This window comes from Camelus bactrianus, chromosome 2 (genome assembly GCF_048773025.1).
Source record: "Camelus bactrianus isolate YW-2024 breed Bactrian camel chromosome 2, ASM4877302v1, whole genome shotgun sequence".
Lineage (NCBI taxonomy): Eukaryota > Metazoa > Chordata > Mammalia > Artiodactyla > Camelidae > Camelus > Camelus bactrianus.
Window position 1 is genome coordinate 52,391,587 of NC_133540.1, and position 18,946 is coordinate 52,410,532.

The 18,946-nt window shown below is 39.0% G+C and overlaps 1 protein-coding gene across 2 annotated transcripts in view; it reads left to right on the forward strand.

Moving 5' to 3' along the window:
- SEC24D (SEC24 homolog D, COPII coat complex component) overlaps nt 1-18,946 on the forward strand; it is a 95,482-nt gene that overhangs the window by 60,266 nt on the left and 16,270 nt on the right. For both annotated transcript variants that reach the window (XM_045514986.2, XM_045514985.2), the window contains exons 10-13: nt 287-402; nt 7,313-7,437; nt 13,531-13,722; nt 14,294-14,387. In XM_045514986.2, the coding sequence (XP_045370942.2) occupies nt 287-402; nt 7,313-7,437; nt 13,531-13,722; nt 14,294-14,387 (527 nt within the window). The remainder of the gene's footprint in view (nt 1-286; nt 403-7,312; nt 7,438-13,530; nt 13,723-14,293; nt 14,388-18,946) is intronic.

An 18,946-nucleotide genomic window follows, 5' to 3' on the forward strand; every position in this document is an offset into this window, starting at 1 on the left:
CGACAACTGAAAAACACCAGTACTTTTATCCCCTGTTTCTCTGTCCAAATAATTGACGGTCTTTGTCATCAAGAACTTGTAGAAGGATCGAATGGGTATTTTAGAAAACCCTCATTCTTTCCGAGCATGCTTTTTAATGGTGGGTATTTAGAGTATACTGCAGTCTAGCTGTAAAATATTTTTTTCTTGTGCTAACTCCTTTCTTCCCATGATAAATTTTGAGAACTTACTAAATTGTCTGTGTTATAAAAACAAAAGATTTCCTTTCCTATTTTGTTTTCATTAGTTCCACCATTCTATTTCCAACATCTGGACCACATTGGAAGAAGACTGGACCACTATGAGAAGCCAGAGCTATCTCTAGGATCTTATGAATATGTTGCTACTTTGGATTACTGCAGAGTAAGTGTTCCCAGGGCTTCAAGTGTTTACACATGGATGTCAAATACTAGTGAATAACTTTCATATGTAATGAACTGACTCTTGATTCACAAACAGCTTTTTGGTGGTGCCACGGGGATGGAGCAATGCCTAAGACACAGACCAAGCCTTCTAGGCTGTTAACATAATTAAATAACCAGCCCATCCACTGCAGTGATCCTTTTTAAAAACTAAAAAGAGGTGGCAGAAATAGAAAACAATAATTTAATTCTATGTCCCTGTCAGATAGAATATGCTAGGTCCTCAATACAACAGTTCCATGTAAAACCTCTGCCTGATTTGTTTTGTCAATCATCTCAGAAAAATTTCCCTTCCAAGGCAAAAGCTCAACCAGTATGGTCATCAGACTGTTGATGTGTTTCTTCTGTATCACCCTTCTCCGCTCCAGTTGTCACTGCACTGCTTGAAGGCTCTCAGAATCTCCCTTAGTCTGTTTCAGCAACAGATCCTGGGATCCTGGCCTCTGGTTTCCTCACTTTAAAATGTAACCATGAGACCCCCCCCCCATAATCTAAAAAATTAAATTAAAAAATTTACGTTTCCTTATCAGAGCAGCAGTAGCTGTTGGACCCCAAACTACCATTTCAGCTGTGTCTTCAGTTGTACAAAACTCTTACCCACATACTCTGAACTCATCACTCCCCTGCTCAACTACATGCTTTGATTTAAGATATTCTTTTGACCCGACTACCTTCCCATCCTCCTGATACGTCTGTACGGACCCCACCCAGCAAACCCCGACTTCTTCTCTAATACCTGGCTGAAATTTTAGTTAATGTGAATGTGTGTGTGTGTGTGAGCATGCAATGCAACCCTCTCTGACTTCATCAAGGTTGTTATTTACTAGTTCTTCTGATTTTTTTTTCCCCATAGGATTAGGTTCATATATCTGTTTTAGCAGTTCTCCCCATAGAACTTAAATCCTTTGATATTTTCCCTCTGCATGGATTCTGGTCTCTTTGGAGACAAGAATCTTGTCGCAGCTGTCTTTACGGCATCTACCACAGCGTCTGCCATGGGGTGGGCAGTTGATCAGTGCATGTGGTTGGCTGGATGGGTGAATGGGTGAATGAGTGAATGAATTTGCAGGTGTGTTGCTATTCCCAGGACTGGCTGTTTCCCTTCTCCAATGTCATAGTGACAGTGTTAGTGACATCATGATGGGTACCTTGCAGGGCTTTGAAAATCTTCAATGATTTGAAATATCTTATTGGGTAATCACTTCAGATTTCAGCTTGTATATGAAGGACCAGGTATAGACTTGAAGAAACAAAGTCATTGTGACTTACTTCCCTTTCCAAAAATGAGTTCCTCCTAAGGCCCAGTTCTCAGAAAACACCCTCTGACTCACAGATTTCTGTCATAGATGTTTGCTAGGGGACCAGTCCATGTTGCACTGAATGTAAGTTGCAAAGAACATTTTTCCTAACTAGAAGTTTTTCAACTGAGTGGATTTTAAAATGTTTTTCAATTAACATAACTTTTGCAATTGTTCTAGTGTTTTGCATATATTTTTCACTGTATTCCCTAGAACTACTTAGTAAAGGAAAGTTAATCTGTTATTAGTCTTAAATGTAATATTTGAACATATTTTGGGAAACATAAGAACTTTTTTGGTGCAAGTGCTTTATCTCAGGCAAAAAACATGTTCTAAAGTACCAAATACTTTTGGACAGTTTATTTTTTCTCCACTGCTATTGACAGAAGGAGAATGATTAGGCAGAACGTAAACATTTGAAGTTAATTAAATGTAATAAGGCCGTTGTATCTAGTGATGGAAAATTTATTCACTGATCTTTGCAACTGTAGTGTAAATCTAACTATGAGTTTCCAGTGCTCTGCCAAAAAGGCTATATTATCTTGATTTTATGCTTTTTGGGGGGGGGGGTAGAAACTTAGGCAGGGAGTCAAATCTATTTCTGGGAACAAAAGTCTCAGTATCTTCAAACTGTTATCTGGAAATATTCCAGATGTCTAGTTGATGGGAAATCTCACCCAGCAGGCAAGGGACCAGATAAAAACCGTACATTTTGAAGAGTTTTTCCTAAGCTCAATCTTCCTTTTATTATTCCAAGTAGAGTTCATAATAAAAAATGCTGTGACTATCTTCAAGCTTAATTATATATTAAAATAGAGTATAAATGAATTGCCTTAGGGATTTGGACGATGAAAAAGAGCTTATTTAACTTGTATGTGTATTTTTTAACACTGCACAAACTCAGAGGAGAATTACAAAGTCACATTTTCCCTATTCATTTTATTTTATCTGAATACCAATTTCAGATAATAAAGTTAGCCTTCATTGAACACTCACTGGGTGTGATGCTCTGTGCTAAGTGCTTTCTATGTATTGTGTCATTTAGTTCCCACACTGAACTCGTGTGGTGAGTACCACCATTAAGTGGGGAAACTGAGGCTTAGAGAACTTAAGTACCAGCCTCAGGCCATACATACCGGAAGTGGTGGAGCCAGGCTGAAAGCCATGTGTGTAAGAACAGAACCCCTCTTCTCTATCGGTACACTCTTCATAGGTAGGCATGTATTTACAGAATCACCATGGAGTTCCCCCCCGGGGAAAAAATAAAAACCCAGCTCTATCTCATAATTGAACGTTTTTCACTTTAGAAGTTTACAGAACATATCTACATACAAAGTGTACCTGAAATGTAAAATCTCATTCCAAACTGGCCTTTTATTTTCCTAAGTAAAAACGTAGTTTCTCCATTTAATTTTAATTCACACAGCATGTCCAAGGCACTTTGGCGATGTGTGTGAGTGATACCAAATTAGCAAGAAGGTGAACCTGATCTCAGAGTCCTTCCCATGTGTAGACCTGATAAGAAAAGTATGTAATTATGATATAAACCCAAATAGGATAAATGCTGTGAGAGGGGAGGAATCAGAGTGCTGTAAGAAAACAGAGGAGCAATAATTTCTGATTTGGAGGATGGGGAAGGCTTCAAAGAGTGAGAGACACTTAAGCTGGTTAAACCAGCAGCTGAGGATGGACATGTGGAAATGGAAGGAGAGCTAGATGTTAGCAGAAGCAGTTTCTCAGAGGTATTCGCACTCACTGCGATTTCTTCAGTGGCTCGGTGGGCTTCATAGATGAGTGATGGGCACCCAGTATAGGGACTAAGATAAGTGGAGGGTGTGTCCCCCCTTCCCCCCAAACACATTCAAATTCAAATATTTTTAAAAAGCACTATGCCAAACAAAGTATTTTTTTCTGCCCAAATTCTTGGCCCAGGCCCACCAGATTGTGACTTCTGGGTAGGAAATGTTTTGAAAATGGCAAACACTTTAATTAGTTGGAGGAATGTGTATTAGGGGATAATGGGAAGTGAAGCTGGGAAATTGTTTGGAGAAATAGACCATCGCTTTAATTTCCACTGGGTTTGACATCGTAGCTTTGATCTCTTAGGTTTTTATACATTTTGCTAAATGAGTATTATGGGGAACGTCAAGTGCCAGGCCATGGAAGAATCTGTTAATTTAGTAGGCCATGAGGACAATTAAAGTTTGCAGAGAGGGAGTTGTTTCCATGCATCCATCCATCCACCTACACATTCATTCACTCGGCCAGCATTATTGAGCACTCCATTGTGCTAAGCTCTGTGCTTGGCTCTGGGGACTCAGTAAACTTCCTGTCCTCAGAGGCAGTAGCATTGTGATCTGTATTGTGTCTTGGTCAGCCATCTGTATAATGAGAGGAAGGAGAATGGAGGCGGGGAGATATTAGAAGTTAATGTAGTTCAAGCAAGAGAAAATGAGGGTAGGAAAGCAATAACTCAGAAAATTAAAAAGTGAATCACTAAAAAAAAAAAAGTGAATTACCAAATGATCCAGTAATTCCACTTCTGGGTATATACCCAAAATAACTGAAAAGAGAGTCTCAAAGAGAGATTTGCACACCCATGTTCATAATAGCATTAGACATAATAGCCAAAAGATGAAAGCAGTCCAAATATCCATATATGGATGAATGAATAAACAAAATGTGGTGTATACATCCCATGCAATATTATTCAGCCTTAAAGGAAGGAAATTCTGGCACATGCTGTAACATCAATGAACATTCGGGACATTATGCCAAGTGAAATAAGCCAATCACATAAAAGACAAATACTGTATGATTTTACTTATTTGAAGTACCTAGAGTAGTCCAGTTCACAGAGACAGAAAGTAGAAATGTAGAATGGTGGTTGCCAGGGGCTGGAGAGAAGCAGGGCTGGTAAGTGATTGTTTAATGTGTACAAAAGTTTCAATTTTGCATGATAGAAAGAGTTCTAGAAATGGATGGTGGTGATGGTTGCACAGTGTGAATGTACTCCACACCAATGAACTGTACATTTAAAATTGGTTAAGATGGTAAATTATGTGTATTTTACACAGTTAAAATTAATTTTAGGGAGAGGGTAACAGCTCAGTGGTAGAGCACAGGCTTGCAAGCATGGGGTCCTGGGTTCAATCCCCAGCACCTCCATTAAAAAGAAGATTTTTTTAAGGAAAAAAATGGGTGTCTAAATTTGGGTACTGGAACTAGAAGGAGCTGTAAAGGGCTTCATAGTGAACCGGGTGTGGGTAGTGAGGGAGATGGACAATTCCACAGAGAAAGTGAGATTTCAAGCCTACGTTATTTTAGAGGATCATGTTCTCTGTAGGTTCCTTTTAGAAAAGACCAGCATAGTGGGAGAAATGTTGTCTTAACTTCTATGATTTTGAGTGTAAGGTGCTGGCAGGACTTTATGGGGAGATGTGCTATAGCTAATTACAACGCTGGTCGGAGGCTCTGAAAAGGGACCATGAGGGGAGAGAATTTGAGTCGCCGCCTGTGTGGAGGTGCTGGTTACAAACGAGCAAGTGAGATTCTGTGACGGAGCACAGGGTGAGAAAAGGGAAGAGGGTGCCCTTTGGAGAAAGATAAGAAAATGAAAAACAGAAACAGTGGTCAGAGAAGTGGGAAAGGGGATGACACCACGGTGCCTCGGCGGCTGAAAAATTGAAAGCCGTCTGCCATGCCTACAGCTGCAGAGATAAAAGAGATTGAGGATGAGAGCCAGATTTTATTTCAAATCACTGTCATTTGCAACCAAAAGCAGTTTTAGTAAGATGTCACAGTAACCAGGTTTTTACAGAGTTCATACTTGTTAAGCTTGGCTGGACAAAGGAAGCTGGATTAAATGGGTAGAGTCATCAAGGCAGCCAGTGACCAAGCCATTAGAGATGTCTGGGCACAGGATGACAAACTTCCGGGTGGTTAAGAGTAGAGATGGGGTAAAATGTGTGAAAGAAGCATTTTGAAAGAATAAATCAATAGGATTTGGTGATTGAAAGAAAAGGAAGAGTCAGTTTCATCTTTTCAAGCCTTTGAGTCGATGTGTGGTGATGTCATTGATAGCGCAGGGATATTGGAAGAGAACGTCCGTCATTTAGAGGAGTGGTGAATTAGTTTTGCATACATAGAAAACAAGTTAAGGTGAAGCATTCCAAAGAAACGTGTAGGTTGGAGATGTGGGAAATGGTGGGGAGCTGGTGGTGCTGAATTCAGGGGAGAATGAAAGAATGGTAAGGCACGTTTGGCTTGGTCGCAGAGAGGTTTTGGTTTAATTAATGGAAACTATTGCTGTTTTCATTCTAAGTAAATCAACATAAATCTGTGTTATTTAATTTGGTTTAATTAATGGAAACTATTGCTATTTTCATTCTAAGTAAATCAGCGTAAGTCTGTGTTATGAATTAGTCTAGGTGGGATTCAGGAATGATTTGCAGTAAAAATCACAGCTGACATAGACAGCGGTAGAGTTCTTTTTTTTTTTTTTTTTTTTTGTTAGTCTGATTTTGGATGTGGCAAAAGCAATGAAGTTTTCAGGTGGATAATTTTCAAGTCCTGCCATTTTTCTTCTTCTTTTTTTAAATGAAGGATGTTCATTAGAAGACTGTTACATCTAACCCTGTAGGGGATAGAGGATGAATTAGTAAGATAATTTGGGGATATTATCATCTAATTTTATAATTGTGACATTTAAAATACAATTTTAGAACCGTTTTGTCATTTATCATAAAGTTAAAAATTAAGTTAACCTTAATTCTTTATTCTCTAGTGTGAGTTTCTCAAGTTGTTTGCCTGTGGTTCTGTTTTCTAAATATTTTGTGAGATCCAACTGAAGAATTGCTTCCTAAAAGCTGTTTGAACACAAGCCAGTAAAGGGACCCACAGTCACAACACATTTATGTAGCAGCTGCTTTATGTTATAGTGATTGCTTTAAACAGATAGAAGGCCCAATATTCAATTTTGTTGCCATAAAAATGTAAGAAATAGGTATATATTTAATAATACAGTACAGTTTTTTAAGTATACAGTTATATGTTACTATATAATTTCATATCTTTAAGGCGCTTATGAAGGAAAAGGGTTGAAAATGATGATATCAGATTAATTTTTACTACAGTTTCAAAACCAGATGCTAATTATAGTTTCGCACTATTTGCGGGCACAGTTTTCCAGTTTATGACTTTTTTGCTATGAGGCCGTGTTACAAGCAAGGCCGCCACAAGCCTGTACTCAGCTTTGGACAATTGTGGTAATGAGGTCTTCCAGGTGCTGCGGAAGTGAACCTTCCCTGCTCAATAGCATAATCCTGAGTTCATAGTGGGACTCAGGTCAGACCCTAGAAAATAAGCAATTTTTCTGTTTTTTATAGCATCAGAGACTATGTTCCAGAAAATGATTTAATTACACAGATGTTAGGTCACAAAATATTAAATGAGCCATCTGATTCCGTTCAAGAGTTTCTGGATGTTTTAATTGGATTATGAAATGTATACACTTTATAATTATATGTATATGATTTGTTTGCTTTCCTGTAGAAGAATAAACCTCCCAACCCACCAGCCTTTATCTTCATGATTGATGTTTCATACAGTAACATCAAGAACGGACTTGTGAAGCTCATATGCGAGGAACTGAAGACCATGCTGGAGAAACTTCCAAAGTAAGAGAACTCACATTCTTTTTGTAATTATACACTATTGCTGAATTAGTTTGTTGGCCTGAAAATAAGTGCTGAGTGGCCCATTGATAGCTTTTGCTATTGGGAACACTGGATAATTATTTATAAATTAAACAGCATCAAACAGTCCTTAAAAAGTCAGAGTGACCTTTTGTACAAAGCAGAAGAAACAAACTGATAAGACATAATGCTATGGTAAACAACATTTAAAAGACATTGTAAATTATAAGGAAAACCCCAAGAGTGTGATTGGAAAGACCTTAGAAGTCTGTTAATTCACTTTGCAAAAGCGTTGATTTTCCCGTGGAAGCTGGTAGTTGCTGGGTGTGGCAGAGAGTTGTAAGGAATGCCAGGAAACTGAACTGCTGTCTTATGGCAGGCGCCGTGGCTTTTTAGCCACATTTCCTTTTACCCTTAGGATGAACTGTCTAACCCCTCTGCAGCTTCACTGCCTCTATGTCCTGTAACAAGGGCACAAGGTACATCACTTGTCTTGCCACTGCAGCAGGCAGTGCATGAAAGGAAAGGTTGAAAGGTCTTTTAGCAAACAAGATTGTGTTTCATAGTGTACAATATAGAGCGTCTAGTACGGAGACTTGGGAGCAAGAGGAAAGCCTTCCTTGATGAGAGGAAGACATGCTTCAGAAAATAAAAGAGGCTTGGAAGGATTGTCTGAAACCTAGTGTCTGCCCCAGTTTAAACTCTTCCACCCCTCCTTAGCTCCTGAATGTGAGCAACCTCTGTCCTGGAAAGGGGTGCTTTGAGAGGTGAGTTGTCTGTAGCTCCTAGGTCGCCCCCAGACCTCAGGTGCCCACTCCTCTGTATTTGTTCCACATATGTCTGGTGTTTTGGTGCGTGTGAGGCTCAGATGAGTGAACTCTGGACCTCCCAGGAATCATTTTGTTTGTATTCATGAAGCTGAAGTCATAATATTCTCAAGGATGATTTGGAAAAGCAGTGGGGATGTTTAAAAAACATTGAAGTGATTTCAAACTGAATGCTCCAAAGAAGAACGAGCTGGGAGCAAGTTGAAGAGGAGGCATAAGAAAGGCATCTGACGCTGCTAACTGACTGTGGTTCCTCTTACTTCATTCTCAGGGACACTTGAGAAGTATGGGCTTTCTGCTGAAAATGACTTTTTTTTTAATTGAGTTATAGTCAGCTTACGATGTTGTGTCAATTTCCAGTGTAGAGCACAATTTTTCAGTTATATATATATACATACATACATATATTCATTGTCAGATTCTTTTTCACTGTGAGCTACCACAAGATCTTATATGTATTTCCCTGTGCTGTACAGTATAATCTTGTTTATCTATTCTACATATGCCTGTCAGTATCTACAAAGTTTGAACTCCCAGTCTGTCCCTTCCCACCCCTCTCCCCGCTGGCAACCACAAGTTTGTATTCTATGTCTATGAGCCTATTTCTGTTTTGTATTTATGTTCACTTGTCTCTCTCTCTTTCTTTCTTTCTTTCTTTCTTTCTTTCTTTCTTTCTTTCTTTCTTTCTTTCTTTCTTTCTTTCTTTCTTTCTTTCTTTCTTTCTTTCTTTCCTTTTTTTAAGATTCCACATATGAGCAATCTCATGTGGTATTTTTCTTTCTCTTTCTAGCTTACTTCACTTAGAATGACATTCTCCAGGGACATCCATGCTGCTGCAGTGGCATTATGTTCTCATTTTATGGCTGAATAGTATTCCATTGTATAAATATACCACATCTTCTTTATCCAGTCATCTGTCGATGGACATTTAGGCTGTTTCCATGTCTTGGCTATTGTAAATAGTGCTGCTATGAACACTGGGGTGCAGGTGTCTTTTTGAAGTAGGGTTCCTTCTGGATATATGCCCAGGAGTGGGATTCCTGGGTCATATGGTAAGTCTATTCCTACTCTTTTGAGGAATCTCCATACTGTTTTCCACAGTGGCTGCACCAAACTACATTCCCACCAGCAGTGTAGGAGGGTTCCCTTTTCTCCACAGCCTCTCCAGCATTTGTCATTTGTGGACTTTTGAATGATGGCCATTCTGACTGGTGTGAGGTGATACCTCATTGTAGTTTTCATTTGCATTTCTCTGATAATTAGTGATATTGAGCATTTTTTCATGTGCCTATTGATCATTTGTATTTCTTCCTTGGAGAATTGCTTGTTTAGGTCTTCTGCCCATGTTTGGATTGGGTTGTTTGTTTTTTTTCTTATTAAGTCGTATGAGCTGCTTATATATTCTGGAGATCAAGCCTTTGTCAGTTTCATCTTTTGCAAAAATTTTCTCCCATTCTGTAGGTTGTTGTTTTGTTTTGCTTATGGTTTCCTTTGCTGTGCAGAAGCTTGTAAATTTAATTAGGTCCCATTTGTTTATGCTTGCTTTTACTTCTATTGCTTGGGTAGACTGCCCTAGGAGAACATTTTTAAGATGTATGTCAGACAATGTTTTGCCTATGTTTTATTCTAGGAGGTTTATTGAATCTTGTCTTATGTTTAAGTCTTTGAACCATTTTGAGTTTATTTTGGGGTATAGTGTAAGGGAGTGTTCTAGCTTCACTGATGTACATGCTGCTGTCCAGTTTTCCCAACACCATTTGCTGAAGAGACTGTCTTTATTCCATTGTAAGTTCTTGCCTCCTTTGTTGAAGATTAGTTAACTTCTCACTGGGCTGCTTTAATTCTAAATCTGAATTTTGAACTGGAGCAGTATGAAAGAAAACTACTGTGATTTCTGGAAATGGGCTCTCCCTCTCTTTCCTGTCTCCCAAACTGGTTCAAATTAGTTTTTTGTAACCGATTTTCACAGTCAGTTCACTAACCGCAAGTCCCTTTTCAACACACTGGTGATAATGAAGCTTGTAACCTATTGGTATAAGTTCTGAAATCACACTGTTAGGTGTCATCATAACTTTTATATTGCATTGGAGCAGACATGTGACTTCAGCAAAAGACAGGAAACCAAAGGATACTGCTGGCTGTTCCTTGCCACTTGTTAAATCTCTCTCTTAAAAGTTTTTATTCCAGCTAAAACACCTTCTCTTGTTTGATCTTTTAAAACAAATCTTGTTTTTCATTTTCTCCCCTGAAATTTATTTTGGGCTCTGTGTATATAACTTTTTATTTTTGATGGTAAGATTGCCTTCAGTTTGATTTACCTCTTTGAACTACAGTAGGCAATATGCCAAATAGCCTATTTTTAATGCACAGTATAAGTCTTGATTAGTGTCTAAGCTGTGTTCATCTCTTAGCTAATCTTTTGAAAAGAGAAAGCTAATTCCTTACTATTTAACTTTGAATTTACATCTTTAATATTGCCAGGTTGCCAGACTTTTCTGTCTGACTTCTCTGGAACAGGAGGGAAAAAGATTTGAAGTGTTTCACTTGTTAAACTTTTTTTTTTTTTCTGGCTGGTTTTTTTTTTTTTTTAATTCTTATTTTATTTGAGGGGGAGGTAATTAGGTTTATTTATTTATTTTTGAATGGGATACTGAGGATTGAACCCAGGACCTTTTGCATGCGAGGCATGCACTGTGCCATTGAGCTATACCCCCCCCACCGGCTGTTTGTTTTTAATGCTGCTGTAGCTAAAATGTTCAAAAAGCTTGATTTTGGAATATTCTGGTTCTTCTAGTTAATAATATCTTCAGTGTTGCTGTGTCAGATTCATTCTATTACAGGGGCAAGTGTTGAGGGAAGCAGTCATTGAAAAACAAACAAAACACATTGTTCTTTATGATGTCCCTTATATAATTTTACAAACTTTGTACGGAATTAACATGAAGGAGGACTGATTCCATCGTCTTCTGGATATGATTTAACAAGACAGCTTTGCTGTTGAAAAAGAAAATTGGGGGATGGTTCTTTCTTTGTCAAATTAAAAAAAATTGTTCCCATGAAAACATTACTAATATTTTGTAATAATGTGAGATATCCTGATTAGATGTTTTTTTAAAAGTGTTACTTAAATTTCAAGTGAACCCAGTGAATCCCAGGATACTTATTTCCCATCACTGAAAATATCCAAATCCAGTGGGAAATAGCAATCCAAATTCTTCTCTGTAATTTTTCTTTTGTGTCTTTTGCCTTAGTTGACTCCAGATTAACTATTAAAAGAGAATAAATGCCCTTCATGATTTGCCAGACATTTTTCACCTTATGTAATAAAGCTTTACTGGGAACAGGAGCTTAACCAGTGGTGTGCTGGTAGACTGGCTCTCAAATAAACAAAGCCTCGATTTGTAGCATCTGCTCATTCCAATTGTGGAAATACTTCCAGCCAGCTGATTTTAAACTGTCAAGTCAACATCACTCAACTGGAGTTGGGAAGAGATGCAGACAACCAGTTTATCAATTTGGGCTCTAACTTCCCATCCCAAACACAGTGTTTCACCATCTTAATAATCTTCCTCAACAAGTCTTCCACCTCCCCACATTGTCCTAGACCTTCTGGGAGCAGAAAGCATAAGCTTTGAATGCTGCCCTTATGGTCTATAATCAAGGATTCATGAATGTTAACTAAAAGGCACTAAATACCACGAGCCAAGTGAGAAGGAGTTATAGGACTTCAGGAAGAGGAAATAACTTCTGGTTGGTAGCATCGGGGGAAGTTTCACAGAAGAAGGATTTTTGCTTGGTCTTGAAGAGTAAAATTCTAATAAATGGGGAGGGGAAAGGGAAAATGTGGATATGGTATAGTCATTGGTTGCATGAAGTCAGTTTAGGATGTGGAGGGTGTCTGTGTGTGTGTAAGTCTGTGTATGTGTCGTTACAAACGATAAGGATTCCCACTTCTAAAAATTTTGCAAGAATCCAAAATATAAACGTTTATAAAGTGCTTTGGGAAGGGATTATGAGGATCTATTTAAAATGCCCACGCGTTTATCAAGGCTCCAGTGAAGAGCCGGTACCTCCAGTTAGCGAAGTAAGTAGAGAAGAAATAAAACGGTTGAAAGCCAGTGGTTTGTCAGCCTGCACCCTGCTGAAACATCAAAGAAACTGGGAAGTCTGTGGTGGGATCAGCAATTTGAACTCTGGGTCCTTCCATTTTCCTTTCTCTTGTACTCCGATAACTCTTTAGGCCATGTGCAAAGTTTAGAAACTGAGCAAACAAACTAGGGTCTTTTTCAAAAGAGTTGTCCCGTAAGCAAAATAAGTTTTACCGACATCTAAGGGTCAAAGAAAATGGCATGTGTCTCTGGGGGCTTTCACGTAACCACTGAGCACTGTTACATCCACTCTGGAAACTTATTAAGAGCATCAGTCGTGTTGAGGTGTGCGGAGGGAGGAAGGGTGGGGAGAAAGAGAGAGAAAAAACACTAGAATCCAGACCATTCAATTCGGAATATACTTAGTATAGACTTGAACAGGGATATTCATGCTTTTATACTCCTTTCAGGAAGATTAAGGCCTTGTTCTTAGAACTCCTCCCCCAAAATTTACTTTGGGGGCTTTTAATGCTTTTATTGTGTAGCCGTGACCATCATATATGTGATTTATTTTACGTATTTACGCTGTATGTTTGTATGAGGTACAGCTTTCAAAGTCTAGCCCGTTTTCTAACTATAGTCCCTAGAACGTGTAAGGAGAGAAGCACACAGGAGGAGCAAGTCCCTTCTTGATAAAAATAGCTGTCCTGTTTGTCACCTGAATGTGCTTTTCTCTTGCTCCAGATGTGCCATTTGTTACTCTGACCTTCTGATGACTTCTGAGAGAGCTTTGTTTATAAAGAATGTCATAAGCCTAGGTTGTGTATGAAAAAAAAAAGCTCCTTGTAGTTGCCATGGCTTGAGAATAAATATATTAAAAAAAATGAGCAGATGATTTCATAATAGCTACTGGATTTTTTACCTAGAGTGTTGAGAACACTTTTCTCGATCCATTTAGTTCTGTAACCTCTCCCACCCCTGTCACTGTGCGCAGTATTGTTTACCCCTGGTAAACAATAATTAAGCCCAAAAACCTTTGAACATGTCTTCCAGATATTTTACAGAAGGTGTACTTACTGAATTTCTCATAGTAACTTCTCTCTCATAAATTTATCAGAGAACCTCAAACACTTTTTTTGTTTTTGTTTTTCCCCTCCCAGGGAAGATCAGGAAGAGATGTCTGCAATTCGAGTGGGCTTTATCACATACAACAAAGTTCTCCATTTCTTTAATGTAAAGAGTAATTTGGCCCAGCCTCAGATGATGGTGGTGACCGACGTTGGAGAGGTCTTTGTTCCTTTGTTGGATGGTTTCCTTGTCAACTATCAAGAATCCCAGTCTGTGATTCACAAGTAAATATAAGTACTTTATAATTTAGTTACAAATCAGGTGTCTATTTTTGATGTTTTGATTCAATCGCACGCATTTTATCATTAACGACAGGGTTTTTACACACAGATGATAAAACTCTACTCTTTATGTTAGTTCTGTCTCTTTTAAATGTAGACCTGTATCTAAAAGTGGGAATTACTTTTTTAGGACTCACACTCAACCCCAGCAGCCCCTTCTTTTTGCTGGAAAGGCGACACAAGGGAATTATTTCCTGCATGTGCATGAGATTATTCAGGGATGATACAGCCCCTGTTCCAAGAATTTATAGTCTGAGGGATCAGAAATGTAGTAAATAGGAAAAAACATCCATAAAGTGTGTGATTTTGTAAATGCCTCAACCAAATCATACATTTGGGGGCCAAACCATGCCAAGGTATCATTCCTGGAGGAATGACCTGTGAAATTCACCCACAGGTGTTCAGTGAAATAGACACCATCTGTATTTAGGCTTGACATGTTACTTATTTCTTCCTTGATGTTTATTACAATGTGCAAAATATTTAAAGCCTTTTGCTCATTCATTTCTTGCAGTTTATTGGACCAGATTCCAGAGATGTTTGCAGACTCAAATGAAAATGAGACTGTCTTTGCTCCTGTCATCCAGGCTGGCATGGAAGCGCTAAAGGTGAGAGGTAGACACTTCTAGTTGCTAGTAATTACATGTTGAAAACAGACACACAGACACACATACACACACACATACACAGAGAGAAAATTTCATCTGTGAAAGAAAAAACAGCCTTCATTAAAACCTGTAGGTTGCTGGAGGCTATTCCAAACTTCCCTGCAGATCTCAGGAGGAAGTGGCCCAAACCACGGATCTCTCCCAGCGTTTACATTCCAGAACTATTAGCATCTGAGCCACTGATTTTGTCAGGGTTTCCAGTTTAACTCCTCCCTTTGGCTTTTCTATGAACTTTATGTGATCTTTTTAAAAATTGTTTTAACAATATCTGAACTACCAGAGATGAAGAGAAAAATCCCCATCTCTCTTCTTCCTTGGCATTTTCAGACACGCAAAGGGCAGGGTCGTGACAGCGACAGAAGTGAATGGGGGCCGACTGCCAGAAGCAGACGCAAGGGTGGCTGGGTGTCTGGTTGGGAAGCTGAGCCCCAGGGACTCTGGCCATTTTCATAGGAATAAAGACAGGAATCTGAGGAAGGAAAACGATCGAAAAGTGCTTATTCTTAATCATTACTACCTTAGCACAAGAGTCAAACCACGTTGGCCTAGACAGCTAGCTCGTAACGGTGATTTTTAAATGTTAATATTAAAGTTACATTTAAATTAATTTCTAAAATGAAATGGCTGGCAGTAATGACCACTAGGAGCAATAATACCACAGAACTGAGTTTATGAGATACTTCCACATAAATTTTGCCTCTGAACATTGTCATCTGGTTGTAGTACAGTGATTCGTGCCTGGGTTTTTTGATCTTCAGAATATTCACTCATTGAATCAAAGACTTGTAGATGTCCCTCAAAAAGGCTCAAAACGTGTTAATGTCACGTGAAATTAAAGATGAATTTTATGTCGGAAGGCAATTTGGAGATGTTAGCTTTCATCCTGTGAAAGCCAGCAGCAATCATTGTTTCGGCTACAGAAAGACGTGGGAATTCCTATTTTATTCCACATGACTAACAACAAATATCTTCTGTTTCAATTTGAAACGGTTTTGCAATTGTTGTTTTCTCTTCCAATAAGGGGTCTAGAACTCCGTATGTAAATTTCCCGATATAAGTTATACATGACACCGCAAGTCTTTCCACGCCAAGTTAGTACCGGGAGTAAAATTATATTCACGTGCTTGTGCCTGAGAGGACAGATGAGTGGATGTTTTTCAGCCGGTATGTCATCAGTTAAGACAGGAGAGTGGAAGGAAGAGCCCAGGCAAGGCTTCCAGGGGCTCTGAGTCCAGATCCCAGCTCAGCCCCACGTATCATTTCTAAAAGGGAGCAGTACTGTCTTATCCCAATGGGTTCCACAGGGGCTCTCGAGGCTGCTTAGGAGGCTTCACAGAAAAACATAAAGCAAATTCGTGTGCATGCATTCCACGTGTCTAAGGTGTGATACCGCAGTGGAAACGTAACTGAAACCCACTGTGTTCGTAATAAGAGTAACGTTCTTCGAGGTGACTGTACCACAGCGACTGCGGCTGTCAGTGTTCTTAGCTGCCTGTCATCTGCCAGAGGCCAGTCCATTTCAGCCAATCTATTTTCATGTCTTTTGCATGTTGTTTTTGGTTAAATTTGCAATTTTAGTGTTAGAGTAACATATGCTTTTACAGTGAGGTTTAAGAATGAAAAGAAACTAATATCTAAACATAGCTAATCAGAATAACTTTACGAATATCGAAATTAATAAGTAGCATTATTCTTACAAAGTAGGACGAACTCCCTTTATAGAAGGTAAAGAATTGTCCTTATGTAAGGATAAGGAAGTACCTTTTTAAAAGAACGCTGTGGGACATAAAGTCAGTGGCAGTTACTGCCGGGTGTCTGCTGGCGGACTGTTCTCCCAGCGCCAGTCTTCATACAGACCCCACGGCTGCAGAAGGAGCAGGGAGGCGGGGGCTCCCCCACATGTTGAAGGGCAGGTGCTTTTTAAAAAAGCAGATTTCTGGCCTCACTCCCAGAGATCCTGACTCAGCAGCTCCCCAATTTGTCCTGCTAATTATCCATATCTGGGAACCACCAGCATAAAGAATTGTTGTTCACTCTGCAGCCTCCAAGAGTATCCTCACACCAGGTTAACTCACCAGAAAATGGCATACCTGACCCGTACATGTCCTATGTTCCACTTGCGCTAAGAATGCTTTCAGTTACCCTTGATTTAACGTCTTACCCTAAGCTTTTACTTAATGGTTAAATTAAGGAAGAACACTATGGAGAAAGTTTCTTTCTTGTGCAGAACATTAAGTGGAGACATTATTGCATGATTCAGTTTCTCACATGTAGAAAGATTCGCTAACTGGTTTCCTAGAGTCAGTTGCTACACTCATTCTAACTCATGATGTTTCTTTGAGCCTTAGCTACCAAGAAAGAGATAACTTCTTCTACTTAGAGTAGATTTTCTAATATAATTACTTCTCTCCCCGACCTTCTTACTGATACCTAGTTCTTTACAGTTGCCTTACTGATTCTATGGTATATTGCCTTTAATTGTCTATTTCCTCAAAGCTTTTTTTTAAATAAATAAATTGTTGCTATAAATAACAAATTAATGAAGAAGTTTCTCCTGCATCTTCCAGGAAGATTCTGGGTGATTAAAATTCATTGCAGAAACTGCTGCTGTTCAATTGATGCTTGTCTCTGCAATTTACACTTTCTGCCTCTTAGGAACTTTATCAGGTTTGGATGAAGAAGGAAAAGTTTTCAAATAGGCTAAAAGTGTGTGTGTGTGTGTGTGTGTGTGTGTGTACATGTCTGATGTGTGCATGATAGTTTAGTTACCTCTGACAGGCATATTATATCATCCTCTTTTCAGGTCCCATGTGGCCAAAACTCAGTCAGATTTAAAATTGTGTCACTTGTATACAAGGGTACCCACATTCATGCCTGAAGTTATTAGGCTGAGAGCTACCACTTTTGAGAAAATGCAGGGTAGTATCTAAATACTGAGGAGACCACATCATTCATTCACTTGTTCTCTTAATCTACAAAGATTGACTAAATGCCTATGTTTTATAATGTAAGGACTGCTGTCCCTGCTTCTAAGTTGCTTACAGTGTGGCAGAAAGGATGTAACTCTGTAATACAAGGTATGATGTTTGTTGCTAGTATGTCCAAAAAAGGGGGTGGGGAGGAGAGCAAAGAGTAACTCTGGAAAGTCCAGGATGGCGGCAGTTCAGCCGAGTAGCTCAGGGTACTCTGTACACGAGGCCAGAGGTGAGAGTCTCATCCTCGGTGGATGGGGAGGAGAAACTGGAAGAACATCAAAGTGCAATGTTTCTTATTTGTGTCCAAGTGAAGGCATTTTAGAACTGGACTCCCCCATTTGAATGATAGCTTTACTTTCTGTCAGATAGATGCCAAGTCAAATCTCTATATAATTAGTTGTAATAAAGTTTTCAAGCAAAGACAGTAGACAAAACCTAACACAAAACATATGCTAATTTGTCATAAAGATAAAGAGGGACTGCTTGGAAAGTTCTTATGCATGCTTTCTCAGAAGTTCTTGAACCGTCCATCCAAAGACTTTGATGCACAATTTTCTGTTCTACATGATTCCATGTCCACAGCATCTTGTGCTCTCAGTGTCTTTTTTTCCCATGGTCTTTCAAAATCTGCATCTCTTTCCAAATCTGAATGTCATAACTCAACTATATGTGAATTTCTGACATTGTCTTTTCACCCAGCCTCCAAACAGTTTTCTGAGTTGTCCCTTACTTCCTCTGTAAAACTTGATTAATAGAATTTAGCAAAAAGTCGGAGGGAAATGGCCCTTTGTAGTTGGCTTCAAGTAGATCATTAGTTGGGGGGAATGTTATCTTTCAGTTGTCTTAATATGTGCGTGAATTTGGTTTCAAGGTGATGCCTCACAACATTCCTTCCACAAAGATTGATGGCACACCTGTAGAGTGTAAGGCATTAGACCTGGGGCGGCGTGGAGAAACACATTGCAGAAAAGTCAGAGTCCTTCCTTTTCATGGAGCCTCTGATCCAAGAAGACAGTAGAATAAAGTTGTAACCCAGGGTCATTAATTCTAGAAGAGTCCTATCTGCCAAGTAGAGTGGGGCCATGGAAGGAGAGGCAGCCGGCTCTGCTGAGGGTGATAATAACACATCTCTCAGGGGGAAGGACTTGGAGCTGAATTTGGAACAACGCGTTCCCCATGCCGGCGTTTTTCAACCTGTTTTCCATCCCAATAAGAATGACATGTGTCTTTCATCTAACCCTAGATGATACACTCAGGTGGGCACAATCAGATTTTGGTAAAACCATACGAATTTTGTAGGGCTAGAAAGCATGTAATGCCATAGGTGCTCTTTCTTTTATTGTTACTTATAAAAGATTTTAAGAGGATGTGATTCATGAAATTATAAATGTGAAATTTGAATAGCCTTTATATAAGGAAAAAAAGATAAATATGGCTACTTTTTTTTTCAATATTGAACTTTATTTTAATGGGCCTATTTTTTTCCTTTAGGGTTTTACTCCATAGGTAATATTAACCAGGCAA